This window comes from Mobula birostris, unplaced genomic scaffold (assembly GCF_030028105.1).
Source record: "Mobula birostris isolate sMobBir1 unplaced genomic scaffold, sMobBir1.hap1 scaffold_686, whole genome shotgun sequence".
Lineage (NCBI taxonomy): Eukaryota > Metazoa > Chordata > Chondrichthyes > Myliobatiformes > Myliobatidae > Mobula > Mobula birostris.
In genome coordinates, this window is record NW_027278405.1 from 87,749 (window position 1) to 105,196 (window position 17,448).

General features: G+C 50.3%; 1 protein-coding gene across 1 annotated transcript in view; it reads left to right on the top strand.

Moving 5' to 3' along the window:
* LOC140193661 (glycogen phosphorylase, muscle form-like) overlaps window positions 1–17,448 on the top strand; it is a 154,729-nt gene that overhangs the window by 68,311 nt on the left and 68,970 nt on the right. The window contains exons 5-8 of the mRNA XM_072250818.1: window positions 7,966–8,097; window positions 10,241–10,352; window positions 11,639–11,721; window positions 14,181–14,324. Coding sequence (XP_072106919.1) covers window positions 7,966–8,097; window positions 10,241–10,352; window positions 11,639–11,721; window positions 14,181–14,324 — 471 coding nt within the window. The remainder of the gene's footprint in view (window positions 1–7,965; window positions 8,098–10,240; window positions 10,353–11,638; window positions 11,722–14,180; window positions 14,325–17,448) is intronic.

Consider the following 17,448-nt stretch of genomic DNA (forward strand, 5'->3'; position numbering starts at 1 on the left):
CACGTACATAATCCTGCGAACCCCCCCACCCAGGGCAGGCCGACAGCAAAAGTAATGACAGCAGTAACTGTCAAAGGCAATTAAAACCCCTTGGTACTAAAACATTTTCAGAAGAATTTAATTATTAGCTCAAGATAAGGTCAGGCGAACTATTAATACCTGATTCATTAAGTAGCAAGCTGGGATCTGAAATGCATCTCTTAAAATGTTGGCCACGCCTGCAGGGCCATCCATTCGTGGTGTAGCAAGCCTTTCCTGTCTTGTACAATATCTGCATTTTCATACAGTAGCTCTTACATTTAACAAATCCTCTCCTTAGCACTTTGGTTAGCTAGTTCCTTCCTCTCTGTTTCAGCCAAGACACTGATAAAGTCAAGACTTGCCCGGCCTCTTCATATGAAGAACCTACAACCTTGTCCATGAACGCTTGTTCTTTTTTTTTTACACCCTTGCCTGTTAGAATCTCAACTTCGTTCATCAGCTCACTTATAGATACTCTGGCATGGCTGGGGCCATCACTGAGGACCCTCCCTTCTCCTTTTCTATTTCCCTCGCCCGTTCGTTCCCCTCTTACCCCTTCCCCTCACCCATCATCTCCCTCTGGTGCCTTTCCTCCCTGGTGCACTGTCCTCCCCAATCAGATTCCTCCTCCTTCAGCCCTTTCCACCTATCACGTCGCAGCTTCTCACTTCACCCACCCTCCCTATCACCAGCTGTCCTGCCGAAGGGCTTCACCCCGAAACGTCGACGCTACTTTTCTCCATAGGTGCTGCCCGGCCTGCTGAGTTGCTCCAGTATTTTATATGTGTGTGTGTGGCTTCACCTATCACCAGCCAGCTTTCCCTCCGTCCCACCCCCACCCAAATCTCCTTATTCTAGCTTCTCCCCCCCCCCCCCGCCCCCACCCCCTTCCTTTCCAGTCCCGATGAAGGCTCTCGGCCGGAAACGTTTACTGGTTATTCCTCTCCGCAGATGCTGCCTGACCTGCTGAGTTCCTCCAGAACTTTGCTGCAGAGCACACCCACACTGCCTCCGGCAATCTCCGGACAATGCCGTGAGAATTGCGTCGTGGAGCGACGAGCAATGTGCTGGAGCTCAGCGGGTCGGGCAGGGTCTCGGCTGGCCCCCTCCTCCCACCCACACTGCTTTCCATTTTCATCGTCCTGATCAAAATCAGGTTTAATATCACTGGCATATGTCGTGAAATTCGTTGTTTTGTGGCGGCGGTAAATAATGATTTTTAAAAACTGTAAATTACTGTGGGAAGTATGTATTAAAAATTAATTAAGTAGTGCAAAAAGAGCAAAACAAAAGGAAGAAAGTAGGTAGTGTTCATCGGTTCTCTGTCCATTCGGATGTTTTTGGTGGAGGGGAAGAAGCTGTTGAGGAGGGGGGAGGGTCTTCATGCTCCTGTGCCTCCTCCCTGATGGTAGCAATGAGAGGAGGGCACGTCCTGGGGTGGTGGGTGCCCCCACCCATGATGGATGCTGACAGTTCTGACTTGCCAGGTCCCTTCAGCGTCAGCGTGCGTTGCTTGGATTCCCAGCGTCCGGGGACTTTCTCTCCTCTCTGACTTGCCGGGTGCATGCGTTGCCTTCCTAGGCGCTGGCTGAGCCATAGTTCTTGTCCAGGGCCCTCGTCCCCACTGAGCAGAGTTGGGTGAGCTCATTTTTTCCACTTCATTGCACCGCCTGCCAAGTCTTTCCCGGCTCAGAAAGCCTGCCTTTTACTTCCTTTAAATCAAAAACAAAAATCTGCCGGTGCTGGAAATCGGTCTAAGCATTCAACTCCACCATTCATATCATTGATATAAGTATTGAACAAACTCAGAAATCCGAGGGGCAAAGGGACTTGGCGGTGGGGGGGGGAATCTCGTGCAGGTCTCCCTAGAGGGTGAGCTACTTGCAAGGCAAGCAAAAGTGGCGTTAGCATTAATTCCGAGGAGCAGTGTGTAATGCTGAGGCTTTATAAGGCAGAAGTCAGAGCGCACTTGGGAGGTACTGTGAGCAGCTCGGGGCTGCTTTTCTAAGAGAGGATGCGCCAGCGTTGGAGAGGCTCCAGTGGCGGTTCACAAGGATGACCACAGCGACGAAAGGGTTAACGTGCGGGGGGCGTTCGACGGCTCTTAAACATTGAATTCAAGATCGCAAGCACCACTTGGGCTGGGCAGCTCGTTCCACACTCCCACCACCCTCTGAGTGAAGAAGTTTCCCCTCAGGTTCCCCTTCACCTTTCACCCTTAACCCATGACCTCTGGTTGGAGTCCCACCCAACCTCAGTGGAAAAAACCTATTCTCCTCATAATTTTATCAAATCTCCTCTCAATCTTCTACGTTCCAGGGAGTAAAATCCTAACCTATTCAACCTTTACCTCTTACTCAGGTCCTACAGACCTGGCGACATCCTTGTAGATTTTCTCTGTATGCTTTCGACCTTATTTACATCTTTCCTGTAGGTAGTTGACCAAAACTGCACGCAACACTCCAAATTAGGCCTCACCAGCGTCTTGTACAACTTCACCATAACATCCCATCTCCTGTACTCAGTACTTGGATTTATGAAGGCCAATGTGCCAAAAGCTTTCTTTACAACCCTTGTGTGTTATATCTTCCATTTTCTTAAGGCTGATCCTCTGTGAACTGTGACGTTTCCCTGCTCTTGTTCGGACTACTTTATACACCTTTACCTTTTGATGTAAAGCTGCTTTTAACTTTTCTTCATCCACAACTGGACTAATTTCCCTTTTTTTTGGTAACCTTAAATGCCCTCATTGGCCACTTTATTAGGTACACCATTGATGCAAATTGCTGCTGCTAATTTGGCACCCCCCCCACCCCCGTTCATGCAGCACGGTAGCATAGTGGTTAGCACAACGGTTTACAGTACAGACGACCCAGGTTCAATTCCCACCACTGCCCGTAAGGAGTTTGTACATTCTACCTGTGACCGGGTGGGTTTCCTCTGGGTTCTCTGGTTTCCTCCCACAGTGCAAAGGCCCACCGGCAGGTAGGTTAACGGGTCATTGTAAGTTGTCCCGCAATTAGGGTTAAATCGGGGGTCGCTGGGAAGCATGGCTCGAAGGTGCACGTAGATGAACTTCCCAGATTCCCGGGATGTTCCTTTCCTACCTTCACCTCCAGTCTCCTGCTGTCACACTGCGAGCTGTCACAGCGGCTGCCAATGGCATTGCCTTTCAAGTTCGAAATTCATTTATTATCGAAGTACGTATACATGCTACAACCTTGAGATGCGTCTCGCAGCAGGCAGCCACGAAATAAAGAGCCCCAAAAGAACCCATAAAGAAAAGGGTCGTCAATCACCCGATGTGCAGAGAGGGGAAAAAATATCAACTCATGCAAACCATAAGCATCAGCAGATGCTGTAGCGTTTTGAACTGAAGTCCACAAAGAGAGTCCGTCCACAGACCCGTAGATCGGCGCCTGTCCCTCACCTCGAGCCCCGACGCCCTGACCTTTTCAATCTGGCCCAGCGCCTACCTCGTCGTCCAAACGTCAGGTTCATTCGCTCCGCTGCGCGCTGGGGACTGGACCCCGCCTCGATTCGGCCCATACCCAACTCTTCCAATTCAGAGTGGCGCTTAAATCGACCCGACCTCAGGTCCTCCACGCTCTTGGCGATGGGCCCCTGTATCCCGAGCCTCAGTTCTACTGTACTGAATTTACAGTCCCTTGCTTACGATGATTGTTTACCGGAAAGAGAGTGATTAACAAAGCACTTAGCTGTTTTCCTTGGCCACCGACCACAAGTGAAGTCGCTAAGATTCACCAGCACCATGTTACGCTCCACTGAACCTGATTACAATAACTAATTTACTGAGCTTAGCTCCTTGCCCTCTCCCACCTTCACCTTTTCCTTTAAAACCAGAGCTCCCTCGCCTCTTTTTGTCTTTCCTGAAAGTTAAATATTCTAACCTTGATCTCTGTGCAGCCACGTTTCTGTCAGGTCTGTAAGGTATTCCTGTGAGTACTCAGATCAATGGCCGACACGATTTTCACTTGCCTATCCTGACTCCCAACTCGAGGTTCATGTCTTTTCTGGGTTACACTGTGTCGCTTGCGTGTGGGCCCCGTCTAGTTGTCTAGATTAGATCAGGGGTTCCCAACCTGGGTGGGGGGGTTGTCCACGGACCCCTCAGTTAATGGTAGGGGTCCATGGTATAAAACGAGGCTGGGACCCCCCGGATTAGATTATCTTTATCTGTCACCTGTACGCCGAAGCGTACAGTGAAATACGTCTTTGCGCCAACGACTGACGCAGTCTGGGGATTGTGCCGGTGGCAGCCCGTGAGTGTTGCCGCACTTCCGGCGCCAATGTAACGCACCTACGACTTGCTAACCCTAACGCAGGCGCCAGCGTGGCGTACCCGCTACTTACTAACCCTAACCCGTATGCCTTGGTAACGAGGGGGGAAACTGGGGCGCCCTCATGGTCACAGGGAGAACGTACAAACTCCGGACGGAGATAGCAGTAGGAGTTGAACTCTGATCGTTCCGCTACCCTGCCGATCATCGACCTCCTGCCCAGTGTGGTTTTGCTAATTTCTCCATTAACTCCCTTAAACCCTTAATCATAGATCTAGTAATCAGTAGGACCCTGTCCCAAGCCCTGTTTAAGTGGGGGGTGGGGGTAGCTAGACTTTTTCTACAGTACTAGAACTACTGTCCCATGAATTGAATCCCATTTCTCCCACACTAATCCTCGACCGGGTATTCTGTTCTCTGATCTTGTTTGTCCCGATCCAGTTCTGTTGTTTTATTCACTAGAATCCTTTTTGCTCACACACCTACACACAACTGCCCTCCTATCGTTGACTTCCACATGCATCCGGACGATAGAATTCCTCCCCCCCCCCTACAATCATTCCCTCCCTCCTGATGCAAAGCTCTTCCTCAGGCGAGAGAGACGTCCTTAAGCCTGGCATCAGGCAGGCAACAGGACCAGCGTTCCCCTTGTAGCACTGGAGATTGGTATCTATCTCTGGTATGAATGGAGCAGCGGACGGTTTGCTTCTTTGCTGAGCTGTTCCTGCTCTCATTCATAAAGAACTTGATCCCTGCTGGCATGGACAAGGTGAAGCCCCTGCAGTGCTCTCTTTCTGTTTGTCTGTGCTCATGGCTGTACCCTCCTCACTGTTGATTGACCAGACCTAAACCAAGAGTCTGGCTGCCTCCCAGACCCAAGTGTCCCAAATAACTTCCCCTCCCTGGCTGTCTGAATCTCATCCACCCATCTCCAGCTCATCAACTCTAACCGGGTTCCTCGAGCTTACAGACCTCTTACTGCAGGGATGCACACCACACAGACTCCAGCTCAACTCTAACCCGGTTCCTCGAGCTTACAGACCTCTTACTGCAGGGATGCACACCACACAGACTCCAGCTCAACTCTAACCCGGTTCCTCGAGCTTACAGACCCTTACTTCAGGGATGCACACCGCACAGCCCAGCTCATCAATTCTAACCCGGTTCCTTGGGTTTACAGACTCTTACTGCAGGGATGTACACTGCACAGACTCCAGCTCAACTCTAACCCGGTTCCTCGAGCTTACAGACCCTTACTGTAAGGATGTACACCACACAGCCCAGCTCATCAATTCTAAACCATTTCCTCGAGCTTACAGACCCTTACTGCAGGGATGTACACCGCACAGACTCCAGCTCAACTCTAACCCGCTTCCTCGAGCTTACAGACCCTTACTGCAGGTATGTACACCGCACAGCCCAGCTCATCAATTCTAACCCGGTTCCTCGGGTTTACAGACCCTTACTGCAGGGATGCACACTGCACAGGCTCCAGCTCAACTCTAACCCGGTTCCTCAAGCTTACAGACCCTTACTGCAGGGATGCACACTGCACAGACTCCAGCTCAACTCTAACCCGGTTCCTCGAGCTTACAGACCCTTACTGCAGGGATGTACACCACACAGACTCCAGCTCAACTCTAACCCGGTTCCTCGAGCTTACAGACCCTTACTGTAGCGACGTGCACCGCACAGACTCCAGCTTATCAAGGAATTTTGATGAACAGAGTGAGCTTGGGATTCAAGTCCGTAACCCCCTGAAACTTGCAGCACAGGCATATAGGCTGGCAAAGGAGGCATGTAGCATCATTGCCTTGATAGATGGGAAACACATTGTGCTGTAAAATTACAACCATAAATAGAATTTTTATCTCCTATGACAACAATCCCAAAAACAAGAGGCCACTGGTTTTAGAGTGGAGAAAGGACGTTAAGAGTATTTAAGGCAAAATTATTTTTACACAGAGTGTAATTGATACCTGGAACTCGTGGCAAAGGAGTTGGCAAAATCAGATACAATCACTCTATTTAACTGGCGTGTAGACCAACACTTGAACACGTAAGGCATGGAAGGAAATGGACACAAAGCACACAAAAATTTATACTACTGCAGCTACGAAAAATTACTCCCTTGGACATAACCAAGGCTTCTTGCTTTGGTCTTTGCAATTAATATTTACTCCTCATTTATATGAAGGATGCAAGTAATAAAGTCAATTCAATTTGTATCATAAACCATTTAATTACTTTTCAGGATAAATGGAACTTTTTCTAAAAAGGCCCTGATATCTTCCGATTAATTCTCTCATCTCTAGAAGATGTGTTTTTTTAAAAAAATATTTGATTAGTGATCTGAAATCTTTAAATTACAATTACAATATCTAATGCTCGCTGGTGGCTTAGTGGCATCAGCGCCGGACTTCGAAGTGAAGGCTCCTGAGTTCGAATCCAGCCGGCTCCCTGACACGCTTTCCATCCGTGCTGGGTTGAGCGCTGAGCTAGCAACGCGGCCTAGTAAAAAAGAAATTGCCTGCTACAGAAACATCAACAGTGAAAAGTTGATGGCCTATGCTCTCTCTCGTGAGCTAAAGGCAATTTCTCCCTCCCTTCTATAATATCTAATAAAGAAATGAGACAGAGCGTTAAATCACTTGTGTAGTGGGAAGAACAACTCATCTGGAATAGCTTGGTTATTTTTAAGAAGCTTTAGCTCTACTACCTGTCTCAAATAACTACTGTGAACAATTCCACCTGAGCAGGTAGCAAGAGATAACTGCCACGTTACCATGCTACTCCAGAGTTCTTGTAAGCTTTTATTGGCTTGAGCAGTTCTAGCCGCTTATGCAATGACTTTACCCTCAGGAGAGGGCAACAACGATGGGGCAGGGGTGTCTGGCGTGTGCGAGGGGTGGCGGTCTGTTCCTGTTAACTTTGCCGGGATGCTTGGGGCAGGTGGGTGTTGTATACTTAATATTTTACCAATACAGTATCTGTGAGAAATCTTGTAAGTATATTGTTCGTTAAGCAATCTTGTTGGCTAATTCGTAAGGCCAGTGATGTTGTGGGGATGGAACTGGACCCTCTGACGGTGGTGTCTGAAAAGAGGATGCTGTCCAAGTTGCATGCCATCTTGGACAATGTCTCCCATCCACTACATAATGTACTGGGTGGGCACAGGAGTACATTCAGCCAGAGACTCACTTCACCGAGATGCAACACAGAGCGTCATAGGAAGTCATTCCTGCCTGTGGCCATCAAACTTTACAACTCCTCCCTTGGAGAGTCAGACAGCCTGAGCCAATAGGCTGGTCCTGGACTTATTTCCTGGCATAATTTACATATTACTATTAACTATTTATGGTTTTATTACTATTTACTTATTTGTGGTGCAACTGTAACGAAAACTAATTTCCCCCAGGATCAATAAATTATGACTATGACTACTTAAAGTGTTCATTATGGGCTAGAGGTATAAATGCGTGAATTACGTCCATCGTCACGCTGCCACGTGATGCGTGCACACCTCGCTTAGAGTGATCTCAGAGTGAGACCCGCATTTCAGACTCCTGTGTCTTCCTTTGAATTGGTAAATGTGTGGAAGTCGCAAGGCGTAACACTGGAGTACTGCTGCCTATTTCAACAGGTGGAGGAGGCTGACGATTGGCTGAGATTCGGCAACCCCTGGGAGAAGGCCCGCCCGGAGTATACCATCCCCGTCAACTTCTACGGCCGGGTCGAGTACACCCCTGAAGGGATCAAATGGGTGGACACCCAGGTAAGTGGAGGTGGGGGGGGGGGTATTCCTGGTCTCCATCCACCGATAGCTAAGCCACCCCAAGCCGGGAGACGGTGGAAAGCATTCATGTACGTCCCTGAAGGGGTCAAATGGGTAGATGCACAAGTAAGTGGGGGTGGGAGGGGGGGGAGGGAATTCCCAGTCTCCATCCGCCAATAGCAACGCCATTCCACGCCCGCGGAATACGCCCTTGTACAGCTTGAACAAACCAGCGCTCTCTGCACGGCCCGTACGCTCGTGGTATCCTAGGGCGGACATGGCTAAAACGAGGGGGCTTAACTTTAAGTTGATTGGCGGAGAGTGTTGGGGGGGGGGGAATGTCAGGAGTGAGTTTTTTTTTTACACAGAGAGTGTTGGGTGTGTGGAACATTGTGCTGGGGTGGTGGCTGAGGCAGATACTTTAAGCACATGGATGAAAGAAAAATGGGAGTCTATGAGGGAGGGGAGAGTAGGTAAAAGGATAGTCACAACATTATGGGCCGAAGGGCCTGTACTGTACCATTCATTATCTTATGATCTAATGCCTAGGTGTGGGCACGTCGCCAAGTGGTTAAGGCATTGGACTACCGACCTGAAGGTTGTGAATTCAAGCCCCAGCCGAGGGAACGTGTTGTGTCCTTGAGCAAGGCACTTAACCACACATTGCTCCGCGACGACACTAGTGCCAAGCTGTATGGGTCCTAATGCCCTTCCCTTGAACAACATCGGTGTTGTGGAGAGGGGAGACTTGCAGCATGGGCAGCTGCCGGTCTTCCATACAACCTTGCCCAGGCCTGCGCCCTGGGGAGTGAAGACTTTCCAGGCACAGATCCATGGTCTCGCAAGCCTAACAGATGCCTCAAAGTAGAATGCCTAGGTCACTCTTGACTGTATTATAGTGCAAACTGTAATACAGATGCAAACTGCGTGATTCCTTAAACTGCTGGGGGGGTGGTACTTTGTCAGGTAACCTGTGGGTGAGGGGTGAACGTTGGCCCTGGGAATCAGGGGCAGGATTTAACACCCCTGCTCCCATTTCCATGGGATTGTTAGTGTCAGCCCGGTGATCAAATACTCAGCCGATCCAGCCTCGTTCAACAGAAGTTTCCAACCAAAACCCAACCTGGAAGATTCAGCCCAAACAGCGGGAACGAGCCTCCCGACTGGTTAGCAAGGGATGACCGTCTACTCGCACCACCTTCGTTGTGGGTGGGCATCCCTCTTGAGTTGGGATCTTGTTCCACTGCATGCTGAGCTGGCGGGCAGCAATTTAGTTTAAGCACCGAAAAAAAAAAAAAAAAAGGCCTATGGATACCGGAAACCCAGAGCAACTCACACAAAAATGCAGGAAATGAATAATTGGCCGATGTTTTGGGCTGGAAAGGAAGGGGGAGTAAAAAGGTGGGGGAGAGGGGAAGGAGGCTGGCTGGAAGGTGACGGGTGAAGCCAGGTGGGTGGGAAAGGTTGAGGGCTGGAGAGGGAGGAATCTGACAGGAGAGGTGAAAGGGAAAGAGGAGGGGACCCAGGGGGAAGTGAGGAGAGGTAAAAGGCCCAAGTGGGGAATAGAGGAAGAAGGGAGGGGGAATTTTTTTTACCCAGAAGGAGAAATCAATTTTCATGTCTTCAGGTTGGAGGCTACCCAGACGGAATATGAGGTGTTTTACCTCCACTCTGAGGGTGGCCTCACCTTGGCACAAGAAGAGGCCCTGGACCGACATGTCGGAACGGGAATGGTAATTAAAGCATTTGGCCACTGGGAAGTTCCGCTTTTGGCAAATGGAACAAAGGTGCTCCATCCGCCAAAAGTGGAACTCCCCGGTGGCCAAACATTGTATTTTGCTTTTGGGCCTAATATTGTGTGAGTGTCTTTCTTACTTTAAAATAAATCAAAGAACTACCTCAAAACCTTTATGGATAGACGAAAATCATATATTTTTAAAAAAAAAACCTGCAGATGTCAGGAGTCTAAAATCAGAACAAGAAGCTCTGGAAACTCTTCAGATCAGGCTGCGTGAATGCTTTCCGTGGTGGGTGAACGACCAGGGAACAGAAGGTTATGGGTCAAGAGGAGGTGAACGCAGGTGGGTGACCGCTGGTGAAGGGAAGGAGTGCGTGGCTGTAACCCTGCTCTTGTGTACCTCAGGTGGTCTTGGCTCTCCCCTACGACACGCCGGTGCCAGGATACAGGAACAACACCGTCAACACCATGCGGCTGTGGTCGGCCAAGGCTCCCAACGAGTTTAAGCTGGAGGACTGTGAGTTCCCCTTTCCTAATCGGTAGTCCGCCAGAGGGCGAGGTCAGGGGTGTCACATCTGTCTGGAGTCAGCGACCGGGTGCAAAGCACGGGCGGCCAGTCGTGCCAGGAAAGCACCTCTGCTAAACTCGTTTCACAGAGCCACAGAAACAGGCTCTTCGGCCCATCTAGTTTGTACCTGCCTGCTCTTCTGCTTAGTGCCAGCCACCTGTGCCTTAACCATAGCCCTCTGTACCCCTCTCATCCACGTACCCACAAAAAGTTCACTAAAGCATTGCAACCGAAACCGCATCTGTCGTTTCCACTGATAGCTCGTTGCACCCTCCTGAAGGTTCATCTTAAATATTTAACCTTTCACTCTTAACCCATGACCTCTAGTTTTCGCCGCACCCAGCCTCAGTGGGAAAAAGGTCTGCTTCAGAATTAGTAAAGTAGCTGGCCAACGGTAAAAGTCACTCTAGAATCCTTCGCTTCAGTGCTTATCGTGTCTTCCTTTGCCATATGGCTCCCGTTCCCTGCAATGCAAAGGATACTATGCCCTTGAAAGACCTTTCTCGCCTGGGGCCTGGGTTGACCGCACACTGTCTGCACATTTTCCTAACCCTTGCCTTGCTGATTGGTGTCTACATCCTGAAGATTCGAAGTTATTGGCATTTTGACAGGGCTGTTGTAAAGAACCAAAGGGCAGAACACATGCTGTTTTTTTCAAGTGGTAATGAACATCTGATCTCCCAAAACCTGAGCTTTGAAACATATAAAATTATGAAAGGGATAGTTAAGATAGAGACAGGAAAGTTGTTTCCACTGGTAGGTGAGACTAGAACCAGGGAACATGGCCTCAAGATTCAGGGGAGTAGATTTAGGATGGAGATGAGGAGGAACTGCTTTTCCCAGAGAGTGGTGAATCTGTGGAATTCTCTGCCCAATGAAGCAGTGGAGGCTACCTCAGTAAATATATTGGAGAGATTTTTGCAGAGTAGGGAATTAAGGGATATGGGAAAAAGGCTGGTGAGTCCATGGCCAGATCAGCCATGATCTTATTGAATGGTGGAGCAGGCTCGACGGGCCAGATGGCCGACTCTTGCTCCTGTTTCTTATGTAACCTCTCTTGGACGTTACCAGCATCCCAAAGACGTCTGGGTCAGTGGGTTAATTGGTCACGTGGGTGTGGCTGGGCAGCCGGGCGCGTTGTGCTGGGAGGGCCCCGTTACCATGCTGTATCTCCAAATAAATAAGTCACGTTACTGCTGTCTCAGACGCTCAGCCCTTTCCCCCTTGTGTTTCAGTCAACATCGGTGGCTACATCCAGGCTGTCCTGGACAGGAACCTGGCCGAAAACATCTCCCGAGTCCTCTACCCCAATGACAACGTGAGTTGCCGGTTATTTGCTTGGACGGCACCTGGCTCGGGGGGCTGCCGGGGCGGCTGCGAGAGCCAGGACGCGTGCTAAACCTCTGGTGGGCTGCGCTTGGGCTGTATCGTTGGGTTGCAGTCAATGAGGACAGAGCTAGTGTGCCACCAAGACACTGTAGAGCAAGGTCTTGCTCGTGCACCCAGTCTATTGACCTTCCCAGCTGACCTGTCTTCCCTGGTGCCTTGCTCATTGCTGCACATTCCTCCAAGTGGCACCTCCTAACTCCTCATTCCACGATGTTTAGGTGATGAGAAAACGCAGTCCTCTTTTATTGTCATTTAGAAATGCATACATGCATTAAGAAATGATACAATGTTTCCCCGGAGTGATATCACAGAAAACAAGACAGACCAAAGACTAACACTGACAAAGTCACATAATTATAACATATAGTTACAGCAGTGCAAAGCAATACCATAATTTGATGAAGAGCAGACCATGGGCATGGTAAAAAAAAAAAGGTCTCAAAGTCCCCGAGTCGATCGACTCTCGAGTCCCCGATAGCAGGTGGCAAAAGGGAGAAACTCCCTGCCATAAACCTCCAGGCACCGTCAACTTGCCGATGCCTTGGAAGCAGCCGACACTGAGTCTATCCGTCCGAAAACTTCGAGCTTCCGAGCAGCCTCTCTGATACAGCCTCCCGAGCACCTTCGACCTCCCCCCAGCCGCTGAAACATGCGAAGCCGAGGATTTCGAGGCCTTCAGCTCCAGAGATTCCAGTTACCACACAGTAGCAGCGGTGGCAAAGCAGACATTTCAGAAGTTTTCCAGATGTTCCGCCCTACTCTCACATCTGTCTCCATGAAATCAGGATTGTGCACGGTCCCCTACTTGACAGATAACAGATATTCATCACCGGAGAGGCCGCGCGTGCTGTCGTCACGCCACCATCTTCTCCCAAATTTAACCTACTCTAGGATCAGTCTTGCCCTTCCCTTCTCTATCACCCTATCTAAGAGTTTCTTAGTTGCCCCTAATGTACAGCATCTGCCTCTGCCACGCACCCACCACTCTCTGTGTAAGGAACTGAACTCTGACATCCCCCTATACTTTCCATCAATCACCTGAAAATTATGTCCCCTCCTATTCTCCATCTCCACCCCAGGAAAAAGTCTCTGGCTATGCATTTGAGCTATATCCTTTTTTATCATCTTGTACACCTCTATTAAGTCACCTCTCAACCCTGTTCGTTCCAAAGAACAAAGCCCTGGCTCGCTCACCTTATCCTCATAAGATCTACTCTCTAGTCCATGCAGCATCCTGGTAAATCTTCTTTACATCCTTTCTAAAGTTTCCGCGTCCTTCCAATAATGAGGCGAGCAGAGCTGAATACAGTCCTCCAAATGTGGTCTACCCAGGATCTTATAGAGTTACAACACTACCTCGCGGCTCTTGAATGCAATCCCCTGACCACATGACTTCTTAACAACCCTATCAATTTGTTCGGCAACTTTGAGAGATCTCTGTACGTGAACCCGTCGATCCCTGTGTCTCTGCACTCTGCTAAGAAGCCTGCCAGTAATTCCATCTTCCAAAGTGAATCAGTTCACACTTTTTCCGGATTGAACTGCATCTGCCACTTCTCAGCCCAGCTCTCCATCCTGTTAATGTCTCATTGCAACCTTCTGCGTGATCCATCGACCTCCATGTCATCTGCAAACCTTACTAACCCACCCTTCCGCTTCCCCATCCAAGAAATCACGACTAGCAGGGATTCCAGAGCAGATCCCAGTGGAACACCACTGGCCACCGACCTCTGGGCAGAATACTCTCCGTCTCTAACAGCCCCCTGCCTCCTTTGGGCCAGCCAGTCCTGCACCCAGGCAGCCAGGTTTCCCGGACCTTCTGACTTGCAGTGCGGCGCGGACAGATCTCCCCTCATTGTATCTCTACTTCGCAAAGCCTGAGTTCACGATCTTTCCTCAGTCTCCCCCTTATTCCCAACCTCTCGAGAACAGGCAAAGATCAGAACAGGAGTAGGACACTTGCCTTAGAACACAGTACAGCACAGGGAACAGGCCACTCAGCCCACAGTGTCTGTGCTGAACCAGCTGAAAAGCAAATCAAAAACACCCCAACACTAATCCCTCCTACCTACACCGTGTCCACATCCCTCCATCTTCCTCACATCCACCTGCCCATCCAAACGTCTCTTAAAACCCTCCAATGTATTTGCCTCTATTGCCATACCAGGCATCCACCACTCTGAGTAAAAAAAACTTACTCCTCACACCACCCCCTCACCTTCAATGCATGCCCTCTGGTATTAGGCATTTCAACCCTGCGAACTGCCTCCGTAATTCGTCAGGTGCTGCGTTAGCCGCTCTTCTCAGAGCCCCTGAGACTGTGTCCCCTCGCTCGAGACGCTCCCGCTATCCTGCGCCCTCCCCTGACGCCTCTCTCCTCCGCCCCAGTTCTTCGAAGGCAAGGAGCTGCGGCTGAAGCAGGAGTACTTCGTGGTCGCCGCCACACTGCAGGATATCATCCGCCGCTTCAAGTCCTCCAAGTTCGGCAGCCGCGACATCGTGCGCACCACGTTTGACGCTTTCCCCGAGAAGGTAAGCGCGGGGCTGGTGCCGGGGCACGCGGGCGGTTATGCGCGTTCCGGACCCCGTCTCGGTTCTGGAGTAGTACTGCAGAGGTCCACCTGCCCTCCCCTCCCCACCCCCACCCTGGGAGACCGGCGAGGGCTGCCCCCTCTCTGGCACCCGTGTGTAGGGACCTGCAATGTGAACTTGATCCCGTAGGCGGCCGGCACTCCGTGGCTGCCTGGGTCAGAGGGCATGAGCCACAAGGAGATGTTGGACAAGATGCTGGCTCCTCGGGAGCACAGGAGGCTGAGGAGACACCTAACACAAGTCCAGATCTCTAACTTCAACGCCAGGCTGAGATGGAAAGGTCTGGTACAGGCCGAATCATGGCGGGCGGGGTCCAGGCCCCAGAGCTCCTGCGGGGCCAGGAACGACCGGGTGTTTGGGTGATTTAAGCGCAGGTCCAGGTTGAAAAGGCCAGGGTGTGGGAACCGGGGGGCGAGGGGCGGAACGGTTCTGCCCGGTTCTCCTCACTGCTCCGCGACGTTTACTCGGCTCTGGGCTGAACTGAGGCCATGGCCTGCACAGGCTGCAGTGATGCCTGGCTTCACACTGTGGTACCGTGATGTTTAGCCTGCACCAGCTGCTGTGATACCTGGCTTTGTATGTTTTGTAAAACTTCACTCCCGAAGCTATTTGCTTACTTTTTTTTTCTCTGTGCAATGGGTATTAGGCGTTTTTTTAAAAAAGTATGTTGTTTTGAGTTTTCTTTTCAAGGCTGTATAATGTATACATACTTTGATAATAAAGGTACTTGGAAACTTTAACTTGGGAGACTGTGCTCAGTTCCAGTCACCTCATTTGAGGGAAGATGTGGAAGCTTTGGAGAGGGTGCAGAGGAGATTTACCAGGAGGCTGCCTGGTCTTATGAGGATAGGTGGAGCGAGCAAGGGCTTTTCTCCCTGGAGCGAAGGAGGGTGAGAGGTGACTTGACGGAGGTGTGCAAGGTGATAAGAGGCACAGATCGAGTGGACAGCCAGAGGCTTTCCCAGGGCAGAAGTGGCTAATACGAGAGGGCATAATTTAAAAGTGAGTGGAGGAAAATGTAGTGGTGGGGGGAGAGACATCAGAGTTAAGTTACAGAGGTGGGTGCGTGAAATGGGGTGGTGGTTATATTGGGGCCGTCTAAGAGGTAGGCAGACGAATGATGGAAAAATGGGGGCCATAGATTGATCTTACAGTAGGCTGAAAGGTCGGCAGAACATTGTGGGTGGAAGGATCTGTACTGTAGCATTCTATCTTCTGTTCGAATGGAGGGCTGATGTAGGGTCTCGGCCTGAAAAGCCAGCTGTTTATTCTCCTCCAGAGATGCTGCCTGACGTGCTGAGCTCCTCCAGCATTGTGTGTGTGTGTGTGTGTGTGTGTGTGTGTGTGTGTGTGTGTGTGTGTGTGTTACTTTAAATTTCCGGCATCTGCAGAACCTCTTGTGCTTATAAAACTCCTGCAGGAGAGGTGTAGATAGAGTAGACAGGCAGTATCTTTCTCCCAGGGTCAGTATGTCTAATTCCAGAAGACGTGCATCTGTGTCGGGGGGTGGTGGAGTTCAAAGGGGATGTGTGGGGCAAGATTCCCCCTCCCACCCCCGCAGAGGGAGGCGAGTGCCCGGGTGCCTGCGATGGCGGTGGATGAGAGATGAATGTGGTGTTTAACAGGCTCCAAGACCGGCATATGAATGTGCAGGGAATGAAGGGATATGGGTATCGTGCATAAGGGTTCGGATATCGTTAGTTCATCCCAACATTGTGCAGTTCGAAGTGCGCAGGCTACCAGAGGCTGAGATGATGCAGTTGTCAGATAGAGACGCTCCGTAGCAGATAGATAGATACTCTATTGATCCCGAAGGGAATTACAGCGTCACAGTAGCATTACAGGTGCACAGATATACAAGTAGTAGAAGAGAAGTAAGAAAGAATAAAAAATAAGTTGCCTCAAACAGTCTAACAGGGGGGGGGGGGCGTCATCACTTCCCCGGTGATAGGTTGACTCATCACAGAGACCAGTGGCCGAGGGTGAGAATGACCTCACATATCGCTCTTTGGAGCAGTGCAGTTGTCTCAGTCTGGTACTAAAAGTGCTCCTCTGTTCAGCCAAGGTGGCATGCAGAGGATGGGAAACATTGTCCAGAATTGCCAGGATTTTCCGTAGGGTCCTTTGTTCCACCACAGCCCCCAGTGTGTCCAGTTTGACTCCTACAACAGAGCCAGCCTTTCTTATCAGTTTATTGAGCCTGTTGGCATCACCCAGCACACCACCACATAGAAGATTGTACTGGTGACAACAGACTGGTGGAACATGTGAAGGAGAGGCCTGCACACTCCAGAGGGCCTCAGTCTCCTCAGGAAGTAGAGGCGACTCTGGCCTTCTTGTACACAGCCTCTGTGTTGGTGCTCCCCTCAAGTCTCTCATCCAGGTACTTGGAGATCTTCACCACATCCACGTCCTCACCATCAATAGTAACAGGGAGCAGTGCAGGCTCAGTCTTCCTAAAGTCCATCACCATCTCCTTTGTCTCACTGATGCTGAGCTGCAGATGATTCAGCTTACACCATTTGACAAAGTCCTCCACTAGGGCCCTGTGTTCATCCTCCCGTCCTCCCTTTATACACCCAACTATTACTGGGTCATTGGGGAATTCCTGCAGATGACGTGACTCAGTGTTGTATCTAAAGTCCGAGGTATCCAGGGTAAACAGGAAGGGAGCCAGTACAGTCCCCTGTGGGGCTCCAGTGCTGCTTATAGCCATGTCTGACACACAGCTCTAAAGCTGCACAAACTGTATCCAGGACATGTTCAAGGAGTGATGCCCCATCCATCATTGAGGACCCCCATCACCCAGGACATGCCCTCTCTCATTGCTACCATTGGGAAGGAGGTACAGGAGCCTGAAGACACACACTCAGTGATTCAGGAACAGTTTCTTCCCCTCTGCCATCCCATTTCTGAATGGACATTGAACCCATGAACACTACCTCACTACTTTCTTATTTCTGTTTTTGCACCACTGTGAAACACCCTGGTTTCCTTGGCTGTGGAAGTCTAGGGAAGACAAACTCCAGCCCTGCCAAATGCGTGAGATTGAGACACGTTCCCA